At 36.4% G+C, this 18,819-nt stretch overlaps 1 protein-coding gene across 12 annotated transcripts in view; it reads left to right on the top strand.

The window, feature by feature from the left end:
- The window catches only part of CEP170 (centrosomal protein 170), a 127,472-nt gene that overhangs the window by 52,444 nt on the left and 56,209 nt on the right, over positions 1-18,819 (top strand). For 11 of the 12 annotated variants that reach the window (XM_070474372.1, XM_070474371.1, XM_070474370.1 and 8 more), the window contains exons 5-8: positions 6,707-6,762; positions 6,858-7,020; positions 8,736-8,870; positions 17,896-18,372. In XM_070474372.1, the coding sequence (XP_070330473.1) occupies positions 6,707-6,762; positions 6,858-7,020; positions 8,736-8,870; positions 17,896-18,372 (831 nt within the window). The remainder of the gene's footprint in view (positions 1-6,706; positions 6,763-6,857; positions 7,021-8,735; positions 8,871-17,895; positions 18,373-18,819) is intronic. The other variant, XM_070474373.1, reaches the window with a different exon arrangement.

Raw genomic sequence — 18,819 nt, 5'->3', positions numbered from 1 at the left:
ATGGCAACTAGAATGGTGAATCTTTTCCAGAAGGTTTTCAGATAACTTCCCAGATCCAGCTGAAGAATTTCTGTGGCAGCTGTAACTTTGTGAAATGTATTTGTTCAATAATAAGACTTAGGTACTTCCCTGGTGGTCCAGTGGCGAGGCCTTCACACTCCCAATATCGGGGGTGCAGGTTCAACCCTTGGTCAGGGAAATAGATCTCACAGGCTGCAACTAAGACCTGGCACAGCCAAATAAATAAAAATAAATATATATATTTTTTTAATAATAAGGCTTTAAAGTCAGAGTGACTCCTCGATTCATGGGTTGCAGAATGGATGTTGTTGTTAGCAGGCATTAATTTTGTATGTCTCCATCAGAGCTCGTGGGTGACAAGGTGCATGGTCAGTGAGCAGAAATACTTTGAAAAGAATCTTTTTTTCTGAGCATACATGCGTGCTAAGTCTCTTCAGTCGTGTCCCACTCTGCGACCCCATGGACTGTAATGTGCCAGGCAGTAGATCTCAAACAGTAGGCTTGAAATATTTAGTAAACAGTGTTGTAAACAGATGTCCAGTCACCCAAGCTTTATTATTTCATTGGCAGAGTACAGGCAGAGTAGATTTAGCATAATTCCTAAGGGCCCTAAGATACTCCTAAGTATGCATTGGCCTCAACTTAAAAGTCACTACCTGTATTATCCCCCCACAACAAGAGAATGAGCTTGCCCTTTGAAGCGAAGTCATTGACTTCTCCTCTTTAGCTATGAAAGGGTGTCTTCTTCCAAAGAAGACTGTTTTGTCTACATTGAAAATTTGTTTAGTGTAGTCACCTTCATTTTAATTATCTTAGCTAGATCTTCTAGATAATTTGCTATAACTTCTACATCAGCAATTGCTGCTTCACTTGCACTTTTATGTTATGGAAATGGCTTCTTTCCTGAGCTTCATAAATCATTCCCTCTAAGCTTCAAACTTTTTTTCTGCAGCTTCCTCACCTCTCTCAGCCTTCGTTGAAGAGAGGGCCTTGCTCTGCATTAGGCTTTGGCTTAAGGGAATGTTGTGGCTGGTTTGGTCTTCTATTCAGATCACTAAACTTATTACATATTTACATTAAATCTATTTAGCTTTCTTACCATGCATGTGTCACTAAAATAGCACTTTTAATTTCCCTCAAGAACTTTTTCTTTCCATTCACCATTTGGCTGTCACATGAGGCCTAGCTTTGGTCCCGTCTCGGCTTTTTTTTTTTTTTTCTCAAATGTCCCTCCATCTCTCTCTCTCTTTTTTTTTAACACCAAAATTATTTTGCTCTCTTGGCTTTTGACACGCCTTCCTCACTAAGTTTAGTCATTTCTAGCCTTTAACTTAAAGTACAAGATGTGTGACTCCTCATTTCACTTAAATGTTTAGAGGCTGTTGTGGGGTTATTAATCAGCTTAACATTAACGTCGTCGTGTCTTAGGGAATAGGTAGGCCAGAGCAGGGAGAGAGAAAGAATGGCCATTTGGTGGGCCAGTCAGAACGTGCACAACATCTATCAGTTAAGTTCACCGACCCATATGGGTGAAGTTCATGGTGACCCAGAATGATTACAATAGTAACATCAAAGATCACTGATCAAGGACTTCCTGGTGGCCCAGTGGTTAAGAGTTCACCTTCCAGTGCAGGGGACTCAGATTCGATCCCTGGCTGGGAACCTTGCGCCACAGCTACTGATTTTGGGCCCCTCGATAGAGAGCCCATGTGCCACAAACCGACAGAACACAACAAAAGATCCCACATGCTGCAGCCAAGACCTGGCACAGGCAAAAATAACTTTTTAAAAGGATCGCTGATCACAGATCCCCACAACAAATACAAAACTAATGGAAACGCTTGAAATGTGGGAATTACCATACGTCGACACAAAGTGAGCGAATGCCACTGGAAAACTGGCTGTGACAGACTTGCTGGGTGCAGGGTTGCCGCAGACCTTGGGTTTGTAGGAGACCGTCTGCAGAGCACAGTAAAGGGAAGTGCAGTGAAGGGCGCCTGTGCCGCCTTACCAGTAAGGGCTTTCTGGTTTCTCTTCTCATCTCTGAGCTGTCTTTGTTACTTAGTTTCCAAACGTTTGGAATTTTTCCAAGGGACTTTCTGTACTAATTTCCAGTTTACCCATAGTGGTCAGAAACGTACTTCATTTTTCAAATCCTGTCCTGTCACGCATGGTATATCTACTCTATCTTGGTAAATATGCTCTGTGTACTTGAAAAGAATGTGCATTCTGCCGTTTTTGGTTGGAGTATTCTATTAGGTCAAATTAGGTTGTAGTGTTGTTCACATCTTCTGTATTTTACTGATTTGTTGTCTAGTTGTTCTATCAGTTACTGAGAACGTACTATCAAAATTTTAGAATCTCATTGGGTTTGTTTCTCCTTGCAGAAGTTTTGGCTTCATGTAATTTGAAACACTGTTATTAGAAGTGTAAACATTTAGAATTGTTGTGTCTTGATGAATTGATCCCCTTTATAGTTATAAAATGCTCTGCTTTATCTGTGATAACATTTTTTGTGCTGAAATCTGGTTTGTCTGGACATTAGTTTTGTTCGGTGTTAGCGTGGTATATCACTTGCATTCTTTTACTTTTGACTTATTATTGTCTTTACATTTGAAGTAGGCAACACATAGTTGGTCTTAGTTTTTATTCAGTTTGATCCTTTCTGCCTTCATCTGGGGATTTAGAGCATTTACATTTAATGATGTGGTTATTAAATCTATCATATTGATATTTGTGCTCTATTTGCCCCATCAGTTTTTTCTCTTTTTCTCCTAACTTATTTTGGATTATTGAGCTTTTTTATGATTTCATTTTGTCATCTTTGTTATATTATACTCTTAACCCTTTTTTAAAAAATTAGTGGTTAAGATTTTATAATTTTATCTTTACTTTTAAGCTGTGTCTTCAAATGACATTATACTACTTCACATACAGTATAAGAATGTTACAGTAGTATACTTTCATTTTTTCTGTCCTGATCTTTGTGCTGTGATTGTCATACATTTTATTTCTATATATATTACAAATTACATTTTACATTGATATCAGTAAAGCATCAGTTATCTTTTAAAGAGGTTTAAATAATAAGAAAAATAGATTTTTATGGCCATTATATTCATATCTTGAACCACTGTAATTACCATTTCTTGTGCTCATCCTTTTTTATATTGATCCACATTTTCATCTCGTTTCATTTTCTTATTGTGTAAAGAACTTCTTTTACTATTTCTTATAGTACAGCTCTGCTGATGATGAATTCTTTCAGCTTTCGTGTGTCTGGAAAAGCATTTCACCTTAGTTATTAGAAGTTATCATTGCTGGACATAGAATTCTAGATGACATTTCTTTTAAGTAGTTTAAATTTGTTGTTCTCACTTGCATTGGTTCCCTTTTCCCCTGGTTTTGAGCAGTTTGATTTTAATGTGCCTTTGTACAGTTTTCTTCATGTCTCTTGTGCTTGGGGTTTTTTGAGTATGTTGAATCTGTGGGTTTTTACTTTTAATCAGATTTAGAAAAAAATTCAACCATTATTTTTTTTAATTCTTTTTTCTGTTTTCCCCACTTTTTTCCTAAGGACTTCATTTAAATGTATATTAAGCTACTTGACGTCACCTCCTAGCTTACTGAGGCTCTATTTATTATTTTTTTAATGAGTGTCTGTTCTCTTTGTGTTTCACTTTGGGTTGTTATTATTGTTGCAGTCTTCAGGTTTACTAAACTTTTCTTTGGCTGTGTCTAACATGCAGTTTCCCTATCCAGTATAGTTTTCAGCTCTAAAATTTGGATTTTCTCTTTTATATCTTTGATGTCTTTACATATTTTTTAAACATATGGAATACAGTGATATTAACTGTGTTAGAATGTTTGTTGACATTTGTGTCAGCTCTGAGTCAGTTTTGATTGATTTTTACATTCATTGTTTTGACTGAATGACAGACATTGTGAATTTTTCTACCTTGTTGAATATTGTATGCATACTTCTGGATTCCTATAAATATTTTTGAGCTTTGTTCTGGAACACAGGTTACTTTGAAATAGTTTTATCATGTTGAATCTGCTTTTCTAAAATTTTTTGAACTTCTAAGATTAGTCTGGGGCTAATTAATTCCCGGTTACAGAAGCACGACCTTTCTGTGTACTCTGCTTTAGGGGTCAGCAAGACCACTGGTAAACCTGACTCACAGCCTGTGTTTGTAAATAAAATTTTATTTGTACACAGGCATATCCACTCATTTACATCTTTCTTTAGCTGCTTTTGCACTGTCATAGCAAAGTTGAGTAGTTGAAACTGAAATCATATGGCTTCTAAAACCTAGAAAGTTTACTGTCTGGCCCTCAATAGATAAAGTTTGCCAACCCCTGCTTTATCCAGTGGCCCATTATACATGAGGTTTTCCAGCTTGGCTCTTGTAATTAGACACTATTCCTGGCTCTCTCTGATAAGGGGCACTATTACCTTGAATACTTTAAGGTGGTTCTTGTCCCAGCCATAGGTATAAGTTTTCTCAAATTAATGTGCTGATCAGTACTCAGCTGAATGCTTTAGCCAGCCCCTGTAACAATCTCTGGAATACTTTTTCTGTGCAGCTTTCTGAACTGTAGTCATCTTGGTCTGCCCAGACTCTCAACCCCTTTTCTTCTCAGCTTAGAGTCTGCCAGGTTCAGCCTTGCTTACCCCTCCCCCCAGTGTGACTTGGAAGCTTTCTAAAGATCCTGAGTTAGGGCAGTGATTGCACTCCCCTTGATTTGTTCCTCTTCACTCAAGAATCACTGTCTTTTGTTACCTGGTATTGATTGTCTTTGCAAACCATTGTTTCACATATTTTTTTCTGTTTTTCAGTTGTTTCTTATTCAAAGAAGTGTGAAAATAATTTGTAAATATTAAGTGATTTTTAGTAAACAAGGTTTAAGTAAGCATGTAACTTTTTCTGAAATTTTTTGAGATATCATTGACATACAGCTGTAGTTAACATGACTGTATTGTGTGTTTTATAACTTGACATCATAAGTAATTGTACCTTAGGTTGTCATTTTCCTGAGTTAAGCAAGCTAAAAACAGTTACCTGGGTCTGTACCGTCTGTACCACCAGCAAGATGGTAGCTTTGAAGGCGAAAGCTGGAGTCAGAGCAGGCTCGAAAATCTCATAGTCACACTGGAACTCTCAGGCAAATTCACGACCTGAACAAGAGGAATCTTGAATTCTTTGGTCTCCCCCCCCAGGAGCTTTTTGGTAAGGCAAAGTATGTGAATCTGAGTTATACCCTCTTTATAAGTTTTCCTTGATCCTAAAGAAGTCTACATTTAAGAGGATGCCCTAGACTAACTTTGAGGAATAGGCTGGGGCACTCCCAGGAGAAACTTGAAGCAGCAGAAAGCACTCACAGCAGGCTAAAATCATTTGTTTCCCATTGAAAAATAGAAATGACTTTCAGTATTTTTAAGATGGTGTTTTCCACTGTAAATGTAGGAATGCAGTGAATCTTCTGCAGCTGTTAATGAGTTTTTTGGGAGTAAAACAAAAGTTTACTAAATACCAGCAAATGTGTATCAGCATATATACATAATAAAAAAGGAAATTTTTTATTATTTCACAGTTACTGAAAGCAATGTAAAGTGATAAGAAAGTCCTGGACTAGTATTCAGTTGACTAGATTATTATCTTGGGTTCTGCCTCTCTAGTCCTCAAGTTCCACATGGATAGAATGGGAAGGTGGGTTAATGGAATTGAATAGGATATTCCCAAAGCGCTTTACAATTCTGGAAAATTCTGAGTTTTTATTATTTTGATGAGTGGAACTATGGAACAAATACTTGTAAACAAGTTTACTGCTTGTTATACATGGAAAGTCTATTTTTCTCCCAAGTGGTCATGATAATTATAGCTTTTTACCCTCGAAGTCATGGGTGCTCTGAACTGATAAAGAAGACTAGAATTTACTATGTGGTTATGAAAGTCCTTTCATTAAGGGGTTAAGTAATGGTGAGAAATGTGACCTCTGTTGTTTAGTGAAAGATCTTTTTAACATACAGAGGCATTGTTCTTTTTGGCATAATAATGAAAGCATTCATTATATTTAGCACTTGGTTCTAATCTGTATAGAATCAGTTGTTTGATAATGTAATTTGACCCTGATTGCAATTCATGGGGGAAAGGAGTGGTTGTAGTTGCTTAAAGACCCTAATTATAGCATTTTTTTTGCATTTTCAAGATGGATTTCATTTTTATCAGTGCTTGGGAAGTAGGAATAATTGAATTTCTTCAGGATTTACTGTTGGGTAATCACTGATGACACTTCTTTTTAGATTTTTGTGATTAGCTATCAATATAATTTGATCCAGGTGCTTTTCTTCTTTGTGGTCATATTACTGTTAGTGAGAACTGAAAATGTCTTTTGTGCTTAGGTTAATCACGTAGTTGTTTGCTTCTTGAAGGCCGTGATTATTATCTAAGTTTGGAATTACTTGCTAGACTTTTTAAGATTTTATTTAGTACTAAAAAATTTTTATATGTGTGAACATAATTTAACATTTAACTTTTTTTTTAACATTTAACTCTTAAGGGAAATATGGTCATTTTCTTATAATTACTTCTTGAAAATAGGACAATTTCTGTATTATCTTTGATTGTTTTAAGCTTATCAGAGTTTTGAAATTATATTCTTCCTTAGCCCTGTTTACATACAAATCTTTTCACTGTAGTACGAGGAGAAATGAGGGTCCCTGAAGAAGCTCTCAAGGTAAACAGTTTTACTTATTTCTTTTGTGAACCTGCCATTTACTAGGGTTGATTTCACTCATGGATATTTCACTTCCATTTTAAAATGTTTTGTAGCATGAGAAATTTACCATTCAGCTTCAGTTGTCCCAAAAATCTTCAGAATCAGAATTATCAAAATCTGCATGTGCCAAAAGCATAGACTCAAAGGTAGCAGATTCTGCAACAGAAGTGCAGCACAAACCTACAGAAGCACTAAAATCTGAGGAGAAAGTTGTTGGTAAGTTAACCTCTTTGAAAATATCATGTTTATTCTTGATTATGAAGAAATTGCATGCTTTGTTCTCAGAAAGTTGTCCATGTCCTTATAAAAATAGTGAATGACAATGACAATTTCAGAGTGGGCTTTAATGCAGCCCGTGCTTCTTAGGAAGCAGTATAGAACATAATTATATGGCAGTTGTATGTAGGTGTGTTTAGTACGTTCATTTGAGGAAAGTAAATATAATTTGCCTTATAGTATTTTTATTATTTCTTTTTTTAAATTTTTATTATTTCATATTTGTCTGCTTTTTTCCGCCTAGATTATAACTGAAATGAATGAAAAGGAAATGTCCAATAATGGCTACATTATCATAATTATTATGATATGTATCATATTACAGTAGGAGCTTAAAGAATATTTTATATACATAATCCCAGTCATACAAAAACAATTTTTAAAACTTCTAGAAATTACCAAATTGCTCAAATATAAGCTTATTAGTCCAGTTAACAACTAGTTTAAATTTACTGTGCAGTGTCCTTAGGCTTTCAAATTTTTTAAAACAGCCACTTAAACCAAAATTTAGTTTTGTCTTTTATGTTTAGACTTATGAGCCATTTCTATATACCAGCGAACAAGTTGCACTTTGACTAAAAGCTGTTGGACTATAGCAGTTTATATTACTTGGATATTAGCCAGTGCAAAATTTGTTCCTCATGTTCAATATTGAATGAGATCCACAAGTACTATTCAACTTAGAGTATTTTCTGCTATCTAGACTGTGCAGTTAACCCTTGAACAGCACTGATTTGAACTGTTGAGCAGCTGCTGCTGCTGGTACTGCTAAGTCACTTCAGTCGTGTCCGACTCTTTGCGACCCCATAGACGGCAGCCCACCAGGCTCCCCTGTCCCCGGGATTCTCCAGGCAAGAACACTAGAGTGGGTTACCATTTCCTTCTCCAATGCATGAAAGTGAAAAGTGAAAGTGAAGTCGCTCAGTCATGTCCGACTCTTTGCAACCCCATGGACTGCAGCCTACCAGGCTCCTCCGTCTGTGGGATTTTCAAGGCAAGGGTACTGGAGTGGGTTGCCATTGCCTTCTCCATGTTGAGCAGCACCATATTAAAAAAAAAAATGCAGGTTTTTTTTCAATAGTTAATACTACAACACTATGCAATTCACATTAGTTGAATCTGTGAATGCAGAACTGCTTCTCTCATGGCTCAGATGGTAAAGAATCTGCCTGCAATGGGGGAGATTGGACAACTCGCAAAGAGTTGGACATTACTGAGTGACTAACACACAGGAACTGTGGATTCGGAAGTGAAAGTTGTTGAATACGTGTTCTGCTCTTTGTGACCCATGGACTCTAGCCCACCAGGCTCCTCTGTCCATGGGATTCTTCAGGCAGGAATATTGGGGTGGGTTGCCAGTTCCTTCTCCAGGGGATCTTCCCGACCCAGGGATCAAACCTGGGTCTCCCCCATTGCAGGCAGATTCTCTACCATCTGAGCCACCAGGGGAGCAGGCTGACTATAAGTTATACTATGCTTGAATTTTCAACTGCAGAGAGGGTGGAGGCTCCTAAACTCTGCATTGTTCAGGGGTCAACTGTACTTTGTTTTTTCATTAAGTCAACTGAGCAATTCTAGCATTCTCCAAAAGCATGTTTGTTTGTTTTTTTTCCTGTTTCATGTGCTTTAGACAGATTTTCCCCACTTCTTTACAGATACTTCTGCCATGCCCCGTGGTACTCCGTTATATGGGCAGCCTTCATGGTGGGGGGATGATGAGGCGGATGAACAAAGACCTTTCAAGTCAAATGGCAAAGCCGAAGAGAAAAATCACGAAACTGGAACATCAGGTAAAAAAATCTCAGACTATGACATTAAATGGTTTTTAGGAAGAACTTACTATCAAAGCAAAAAATCTATCTGTTCTTAAAAGTGGTATCTCCTATTATTTAATTGATATAGTTTAATAATATGGTTGGCCATTTTGAAATAATTATTAAAATGTTTTAATTAGACCAAAACAGTAAATGCAAACTAACTTTGTGTGTTTTCCCTAGATTCACAAGCATATAATCGTATTTTTAAACAAAAAATTTTTATTGTGTTCAAAATGTATGAAGTTAAAACTTCTTTAAAATCTCAGTGTATCTAATTTTTGGGGGTGTGATAGCAACAAGATTAGCTGTTAAGCAGCCAGAATGAAGAAATAATTCTGAATCACATTCTCAGATTAATAGTCAAAGAACATATTCTTGTGTTGCTGGAGAAATTTAGTAATGAACTAAGTCAAAAGCCAGAAAATCAAGATTTCCAGGAAATAAATGGAGGTATCAGTTGCCTCTTACATAAGGACTTGACATGGACATCAACACTGGTGGATGGAGCAGCCGGTTTCCTTGATAATGGCAGATAAGGATCAAAACTGGAGAAATTAAATACAGGCACCAGGGAGCAGTGTGTAAAGCCAACTGTGACTCTGAGTCAAGGATAGATTCCATCCGCACTCCCGTCAACTTTCTACCTTTCACCATAATTCTACAAGATAAGACATTTTTCTTAGCCAGAGAATAAGGACACTGGTTCTTATTCATAAATATACTCTGATTTTACCAGGATACAGGTCTAAGAAAGCTGGCCTTATCAACTTGCTCTTAAAGTGCCCCAAACTAAAGTTGTCAACTTTGCAAATAAAGTCCCATCTCAATTTTCTTATTTCTGTGGCCAACATAACTTTTTCTTCATGTTCAAGCTCAGAAGCTTAATATTATTTAGCATACCTTCAGATGCAAGTAACAGAAATGCCACCTGATACTAAACAGGAAGGAAATGTACCAGCTTAAATAAGGAACCGCTTTAGAATTGGTTAATGCAGCATCTCAATGGCATCATCAGCTAGTGTTTTCTCTCGGACTCTCAGCCCTTCTGTTCAGTGGTTGCATACTAAGGAAGTTTCCTCTAATACTCAAAGGCTCTTTGCCAGTAGCAGTTGGGGTGCATGCTACTTTGATCACATCCAGTTGGAAATAGCAAAGGTTGCTTCTAAAAGACCCCCTGGAAACTTTCCCCAAAGTTTTTAACACATCTGTCGTTTCATTGACCTCATGGGTTCAGGAGTAGATCACGTGCTTATTTCTGAACCAATCCCTGGCAAGGGTTATGAGATTACCCTTACGCCATTCTTACCCATACTTAAGCTGAATGTGGGGTTAATTTTCCCTTAAGGCACATGAGCTGTATCAGGGACGAGCAGATACCTGGGAATGTTGAAGTTCTTTTAGGAGGGAGGAATAGTAAATGGATTTCGGAAGACAGTCAAGAATGTCTACTTTATTTGAAATTTTTGTGTACATTGCTTACTTCTGTTGTGCTTTTTTTTCCCATTGAATCATAACTGAACTATTTCCAGTTTCAACCTTTCTACAGATGAATTTGTACAATAAATCTAAGCTGTTCTTTAATATCTTTGCTTAACAAAGACTTTATGTGAAGATTTTATATTTTCGCACAGATTTTATGTCAAAGTTTCTAGCTGTATCCACTTTGCTTAGCCTTGTATCCCACTACAGTTGTTTAGTGCTCTCCGAGTGCATTCCCACAAAATTAGACTAACTCCTGCCTTCTCTTCTCCCATAGGAGTACATACACATAAATCCAGTAGTATAAAATTCTAAAGGATATGTCTGTGTATGTGTATTGTAACCCTTTTATTTAGTATTTTGTGTGTATCCCTTATCTGAACTACACATTTCTTTTTTTTTTTTTTTTCATTTATTTTTATTAGTTGGAGGCTAATTACTTTACAGTATTGTAGTGGTTTTTGTCATACATTGAAATGAATTAGCCATGGATTTACGTGTATTCCCCATCCCGATCCCCCCTCCCACCTCCCTCTCAACCCGATCCCTCTGGGTCTTCCCAGTGCACCAGGCCCAAGCACTTGTCTCATGCATCCAACCTGGGCTGGTGATCTGTTTCACCCTAGATAATATACATGTTTCGATGCTGTTCTCTTGAAACATCCCACCCTCGCCTTCTCCCACAGAGTCCACAAGTCTGTTCTATACATCTGTGTCTCTTTTTCTGTTTTGCATATAGGGTTATCGTTACCATCTTTCTAAATTCCATATATATGTGTTAGTATACTGTAATGGTCTTTATCTTTCTGGCTTACTTCACTCTGTGTAATGGGCTCCAGTTTCATCCATCTCATTAGAACTGATTCAAATGAATTCTTTTTAATGGCTGAGTAATATTCCATGGTGTATATGTACCACAGCTTCCTCATCCATTCGTCTGCTGATGGACATCTAGGTTGCTTCCATGTCCTGGCTATTAAACAGTGCTGCGATGAACATTGGGGTGCACGTGTCTCTTTCAGATCTGGTTTCCTCGGTGTGTATGCCCAGAAGTGGGATTGCTGGGTCCTATGGCATGAACTGCACATTTCTTACTTCAAGGGTCATGTGTTATATTATCTTGTGTACTAGAGCCACCTAGGAGAAGGAGAGAGGGAGGGAGAAAAAGAGGAAGGAAGAGAGAGAAGAGTGAGAAAAAAATGTACTAATTATTAGGGAGTTAAATGAAACACAGCAGAATTTAATGTTCCCAGATTCTGAAAATAATTGTGATGGTGAGTTTATCTAGCCGTTAAAGATCCTTCTACCCAAAACAACTTCTGAAATATGAAATAAATATCTTGTGGAACACAGTGAAGTATAATTGTAATTTTTGTACTGGAGACAGAACTATGATTTATTAACAATAGATAATACTTCAGTGGTGCTTACTTTATGCAGACAGTGTTCTGAGTGCCCCATGTATATTTAATCATTTAATCCTCATAGCTGTACCTGAAAGTAGTTACTATTATCATTCCCATTTTATAGTTACGGAAGTGATTGCACAGTGATGTGAGTTTATTCACGAGGTCACTCAGCTAGAAAAAGTGTAGCTGGGATTCTAACCCAGGTGGCCTGACTTAGAGTCCATGCTGTTACCCACAGTTAACATTTCCAGCAGTCATTACACACCCACCCACACACACACAAAACCATTCCAAAAGAATATACTTTGTAGAGTATAAAGACTAAAACAAACACCCCAAAAACAAATTGACATAAAAATCAGTCCCTCATGCCTCAGCATAATAAAATGAATTTCAATCTGTGAAGTGTCCAGTAGTAATTTCATCTATGTGAATGGAACTAAATTCTTAAATGATTACCGGCTTGTGTAGCCTCTCTCATTGAGTATCTTTTCTGCCAGATGACAAAAGCTGCTTCATAATCGTGGGATTATTTTTGAGTTAGAAGGAATTTAGTGATTTACATCTTCTGTTAAGAAGCTTAAAGCACTCTGTCAGATTCAGCTGATTAAAAGCTTTAATGAGAGTCTCATTTACTTTCATACATTAGCATCAGGATGTGATTGTTTCAGATTCATCATTTGTAGTTTTTTAAACTACTATAGGATGAGGGAAACAGTTTACAAGTCTGATGTAATTTATGATGCCAGCACATATTGTAGAGTGAAGTTTGAAAATGTATATTAAATGCTATTTCATTTGGTCATTGTGAAATTAAGTTTTTTTTTTAAGTGTTGAAAATTGTGAAATATAAATGATTAGTTTATTTGTGCTCTAAGCAATCTTTTCTGGTAAAAACAAAGTGATTTGCTTCTTCATTACCAGTTTTTAGAATGTAAAATCTTAGTTGTTGTCCTTTACTTGCTAAGTTGTGTCCAGCTCTCTGTGACCCCATGGACTACAGCACGCCAGACTCCCCTGTCCTTCATTGTCTCCCGGAGTTTGCTCAAACTCAAGCCCACTGAGTCAATGATGCCATCCAACCATCTCATCTTCTGTCACCCTCTTCTCCTTCTGCCCTCAATCTTTCTGAGCATTAGGGTCTTTCTTTTCCAGTGAGTTCGCTGTCTGCATCAGGTGGCCAAAGTATTGGAGTTTCAGCTTCATCATCAGTCCTTCCAATGAATATTCAAGATTGATTTTCTTTAAAATTGCCTGGTTTGATCTCTTTACTGTCCAAGGGACTCTCAAGAGTCTTCTTTAGCACCAAAAATCTTAGTACTTATTTTGAAAGGTGAGCATTCCAGAAAGGATACTAAAGTATCTACTCCCTAGTAACTTACGTCCCTTTCTGTGAGTCCATGTGTATCCAGAATCTCCTACCGATTTACCTTAAAGTCCCCAAAACCCTGGAAGCAAATATTAGAGCAGTAAAGTTCTCCTGAAGTAGTGTGAATATTTTGAGTCCTATTAAAGGAGAACTTGTCCTCAATTTATTTCAGATGTATTCTCCAACCTGCTAATATGGTTTAAACCTTATTTTTAAGTTAAAGGCCTCTAAGTGTTGCATACATTTTGAAAAGATTGCATACAACTGTAAAGAGTAGATTTTTGGCTCTTTAACACTGATTTTTTAATCTAATTGAACTAAATTTAAAAACTTTAGAGTTGTAATTCCTTTTTATTAAAGGAGTTTCCCAGTCTTTGTAATTTGAAGTACTTGAACGTACTAGGTTGGATGGATATCTTAAGTAGAATTCGCGTTCATAATTACAGTCTTTGTAAGCATCTTGAAATAGCTTAATATTTCATGTAATTTAGTATAGAAGGAGGAAGGGAACATTTTTTTCTAGATTATGTGTATCGTGAGATTCCCTGGAAAGTGACACAATCATAAAATGCCTTAAGAACTTAAGGATATTGCTCTTCTGGTTTAGATAACCATAATTGATTCTAGCATGATGATTTATTAAATACTCTTAGTCAAGATTAATAATTAAGTATTAGTATGAATGGAAATTATTCTAATAATATTTTATTCATGCCAATGTTTTATTATTAATCTCATTAAGAGTATTTAGCGCTCCCCTTGTGGCTGAAATGGTAAGGAACCTGCCAGCAATGCAGGAGACCCAGGCTCAATCTCTGGGTCGGGAGGGTCCCCTGGAGAAAGGAATGGCTACCCACTCCAGTATTCTTGTCTGGAGAATTCCATGGGTGGTGGAGCCTGGAGGGCTACAGTCCATGGGGGTCGCAAAGAGTCAGACATGACTGAGTTTACTTTAGTATAAATAAAACAGGTTTTGAAGAGAAATAAATGTTAAATTCATAAATTTCAGAATGATTGTTACCAATACTGAGAGAGGAAAGCTGTTTTATTTTCCTGTATTAATTTAGAAGACTCTCAATTTCTCTAGTGGGCCTACAATCCCAAGTATAGTAGGCCTGGTTTTATCATCTTTGGCAAAATGATTTCCTCTACTAATGAATTTTCCAGATGACCGAACTTCACTTTTACAACTGCAATTTTTTTTTTAAGTTTAAACATTCCCTTAATTTCTGTCTACTCATGTCATTTCCTTTCTTAAGCAAAGAAGGGTGACTATATTAAAATGTTTACTTTATGACTCAGAAGCCTCATTATGAATATCAGTAATTGAACTATATGTTACAGTAGTGTCCTTGGGAGACTTGAAGTATGTAAGACTGTTTGCCTGTTTACTGAATGGTTCTGAACTGCTGTGTTTTTGAGCCACATTTCTGCTCTTGATTGTTTTTTGACTTATCTCGACCAGTTGACTCGTTTTCTTAGCACAGTATATCTGACCTTAATCCTTGCTATTACATATCCTCCAGATTTGTCACAAGTAATCTGAGCAAATAGTCAAAGAAAAGGTTCTCAATGAGGGACTTTCCTCCTGGTAAAGATCACAGATAAGAGGGTATAGGTATTGTCATATCTGTCTTGGGTCTTTTAGAGTTAGATGTTTGGTTTTAGTTTCTTGTTTCCCTAGTTAGCTGTGTTGGAGAGTTGTGGGAGAAAAAGTAAGAGAAACATTTATTTGTATGCCTACTTTGTTCCAGACTTTTTCTGGGTGACTTATGCTATCTCAGTTAATACATACCTCACTGAATCTTCACAACAATCTTACGAGTGGGTATTATTTTCTCATTTTACAATGAGAAAAATGAGAATTAAGAACTGATAGAGGTGGGACTTACCTGATTTCAAATCTTCTTCCTGCTTTCTCCTAAACCAGGCTGTTTGGCTATAATCATCAGATCATGAATGCTGTCTTTCTACTCTGTTGTGCTACTTGACATTGTTAGATAACTGATTACTGGATAGATTGGGTGTTAACGTATAGAAGTCTCAGATTCTAATCTTTAAAGGAAGGTCAGTTTTTAAGTAGGAATAACTTAGGAAATAATAACCTTAAAAATAGTTACGTGCAGTTGGTGACCTCTGCTTTTTAATGTGTTACAAAGTGAAAGCATGTTAAAAGTGTGTCAGAAATAACTGAAGTTTTTTCTTCTCAAGGGAGGAAAATTGAGAACATATTCATTTGAATCAGTAGTGACAACTAGATGATAAATGCTATACCCCTGGGCCAGCTTGTTGTAGTTATTGCTCCATAGTTCAGTCACATCATTTATTTGAGTATTCAGGTAGTGTAGTAGGAAGCTGCCACTTTTTGTCCTCAGTGTTACTCTGTTACCTATAAGGATGCGGAAGGCAAAATGAATGAATGAGGACAGGTAGATAGGAAGGATAGTTCTATATGAAATTGATCAGGCACAATACATTATTAGTAAATAAACCAATGTATGAAAAAATAAAAACATCAGTGATTTTATCAATATATATAGAGCAGCCAATGCATTTTACTCTCATGGTAATTTTAAGGTACAGGCCTTCAAAGTAAACATTCAAGTGGACATTTTAATAATGAGGAAAAAATAAATGAACTCTTTAGTAAAGAAGTTTTTGAAACATTACTTAGGTTATTAAGAATCTTGTGTATCTTCTTCTAGGTAGTGTGTAGAATTACTGCTTTGATAGCATAGAGTTTTTCTGATAAACTTTTTTTATTTTCAGTGGTGAGGAAAAACTAAGTAGATTTGACAAGGATAATTTTTCTGTTAAAAATTGTTTTTGTTATATATTGTGTTTACTGTCTGTGTAATATTCACTTTTTTTTTTTTTTTGGAAGTGGAACTTGATATCTTTAATGCTCTGTGCCCTCCTCCAGGGGGTTTTCACAACCCAGGAATCAAACCCAAGTCTCCCACATTGCAGGTGGATTCTTTACCGTGTGAGTCGCCAGGAAAGCCCCTGAATACTGGAGTGGGTAGCCTATCCCTTCTCCAGGGGATCTTCCCAACCCAGGAATCAAACCAGGTTCGCCTGCATTGCAGGCAGATTCTTTGCCATCCTCATTGGTTGTGTTTTGCACTAGAGATGATTCTTAATTTGGAACTTACCAGGTGGCGCTAGTAGTAAAGAACCCGCCTGCCAGTGCAGGAGACATAAGAGACGTTGAGTTTGATTCCTGTGTCAGAAATATCCCCTAGAGAAGGGAATAGCAACCCTCTGTAGTATTCTTGCCTGGAGAATCCCATGGGGAGGAGCCTGGTGGGCTATAGTTCTTGGATCACAAAAAGTCAGACATGACTGAAGCAACTTAGCACGCGAGCACTACCTTGTGCCACATATTGAACTGTAGAGATGTTGCTGTAACGTTCTTATATAATCTAAAAGCAAACAGTTTTATGACTGTTTCATATTCAGAGTATTGCTAGGAAACTGATTATAGCACCAGAAGAATTCCATCAGTATTTAATATTTGGAAAATGTTTCAAGAGACCAAATACTTCACTTAATTAGAAAATTATTATAAACAACCTTGTCCCTTGTGTATTCTTTCCTAATAAATTATCTGTAAATGATTTTTCTGTCAGTGTGTTTTTAAAAGGAATGCTTTTTTGAGCTTTAGGGAAATAGTTTTTATTTGAATTCACTCTTTACCATCTTGATAATAGTTCTTTTGCTTCCTGAAAACCAAAGCAGTTTAATCTTAAATTTTTTTTTGCATTTGTAATATCTGATAACAGATTTAAAACATTTCAGTTATCATTTTCATTTATATGCCTTCACATATTTTATACAGAGATGCATTTATTTTCATACCTTCTTATTTGTCTCTGAGGCAACAGAGGAGCAGTGTTTCAGAGTTACTTGCTTATGCCAACTCTTGTTGGTGATCTGAGATTTATAATTCAGCTTTCCTCTAAGGATTTTTGACAGTTGGGCATATTCTGCTGTATAGAAATGTACATGAATTTTCTTTTGGAATTAATTGGCTGGCAACTGAATTTTCTATTTTTAACTTACTTGTTTCACACTGCTGCTTGGATTGCATCTTACAAGCAAACCACATGTCTTATCTTTACTCATTCTTTTCTTTATAAAATGTTATCTGTCTTCTTGTAAGGACACACATTAGTAATATTATTTTTGTCATTCTAAAAGTAATGTCTCTGAATTGTGATGAAGAATGGTAAGTAAAATCATCCTGTCCAGAATGTTGCTCATGTATTAACCTCATGTTTCTTTCTTCATTTGAACACTAGTTCTCCTTTAGAAATTTACTTGTTTTTGCAGTATTTCATCCTCCTTACTTGATAAGGAAATTCATATTTTTTTTAATCTCTGTAGATATGTACATTGAACATACATCTCCATCTACATTTGATTTCATTTCTTTTGTACTTTTGATAATTTCTGGATCCACGTTGGAAACAATATAGACCTAACCATGCAAAATCCCATCTCTTAACTACTTTGCTATCCTTTGCCACTGCTGCTTATCTTGCATCTCCTATTGGTAATGGGAATGCCATGTTTATAATCGAAATTATTTCTCTTTTATGACATTTGTCATTCTTTTTCATCTAAGCAGCGATCTGCCTTCCGATCCCCATGGAGTAATGGAAGTGGCCATTACTGTACTCCTTCAAGTTCTAGAAGCTCCCAAATATTTTGAATTTTCTCTTATTTTTCTTATTAGGGTGCAGCATAGATGCCAAGCAAGTTGAAGAACAATCTGCAGCTGCAAATGAAGAAGTACTTTTTCCTTTCTGTAGAGAACCAAGTTATTTTGAAATCCCTACAAAAGAATTTCAGCAACCATCACAAATAACAGAGAGCACTATTCATGAAGTCCCAACAAAAGACACACCAAGTTCTCATACAGCAGGTGCAGGGCATGCTTCATTTACCATTGAATTTGATAACAGTACCCCAGGGAAAGTAACTATTAGAGATCATGTGACAAAATTTGCTTCTGATCAGCGCCACAAGTCAAAGAAGTCTTCTCCTGGAACTCAAGACCTGCCAGGGATTCAAACTGGAATGATGGCACCCGAAAACAAAGTAGCTGACTGGCTAGCACAGAACAACCCTCCTCAGATGGTATGGGAAAGAACAGAAGAGGATTCCAAAAGTATTAAAAGTGATGTTCCAGTTTACTTGAAAAGGTTGAAAGGTAACTTTTCAGAACTTCCTTTTTTATGGTTAAGTTCAGTCTTCACAGTTACCAAACTATGATTAGAAAAATAATTATATGATATAAAGCTTCTGCTTCTACTTTTTTGAAGGTTTATATTTGATCTTAAAGTTCAAAAGCCAGCCATTCTGCCCATATCAACTTACTCAATCAAAACAGTCTGCCATCATTTTCTTGCCAAAACCAAATTGGTTTTGTAAATTTATATGTATGCCATTAAATATGTTTCTTTTTCCTGTGGAACTATTCATTCATTTCACCAGTGGAATTCCTTAGAAGACAGTTTTCATCATTTTCCTGATTTAAGGAAAATATATGTTTAATTCTGTTCTCAACTGTGTGCTTCCTGTAAAATGTCAATATGTAGATTTTGAATGTTTTACTGAATTATGGGCTTATCATTCTACTTTGGCAATATAGTCACAT

The sequence above is a fragment of the Odocoileus virginianus genome, chromosome 11, assembly GCF_023699985.2.
Source record: "Odocoileus virginianus isolate 20LAN1187 ecotype Illinois chromosome 11, Ovbor_1.2, whole genome shotgun sequence".
Classification (NCBI taxonomy): Eukaryota; Metazoa; Chordata; class Mammalia; order Artiodactyla; family Cervidae; genus Odocoileus; species Odocoileus virginianus.
Note: the sequence above shows the minus strand (reverse complement) of the source record. Positions and strands in the feature narration are given on the sequence as shown.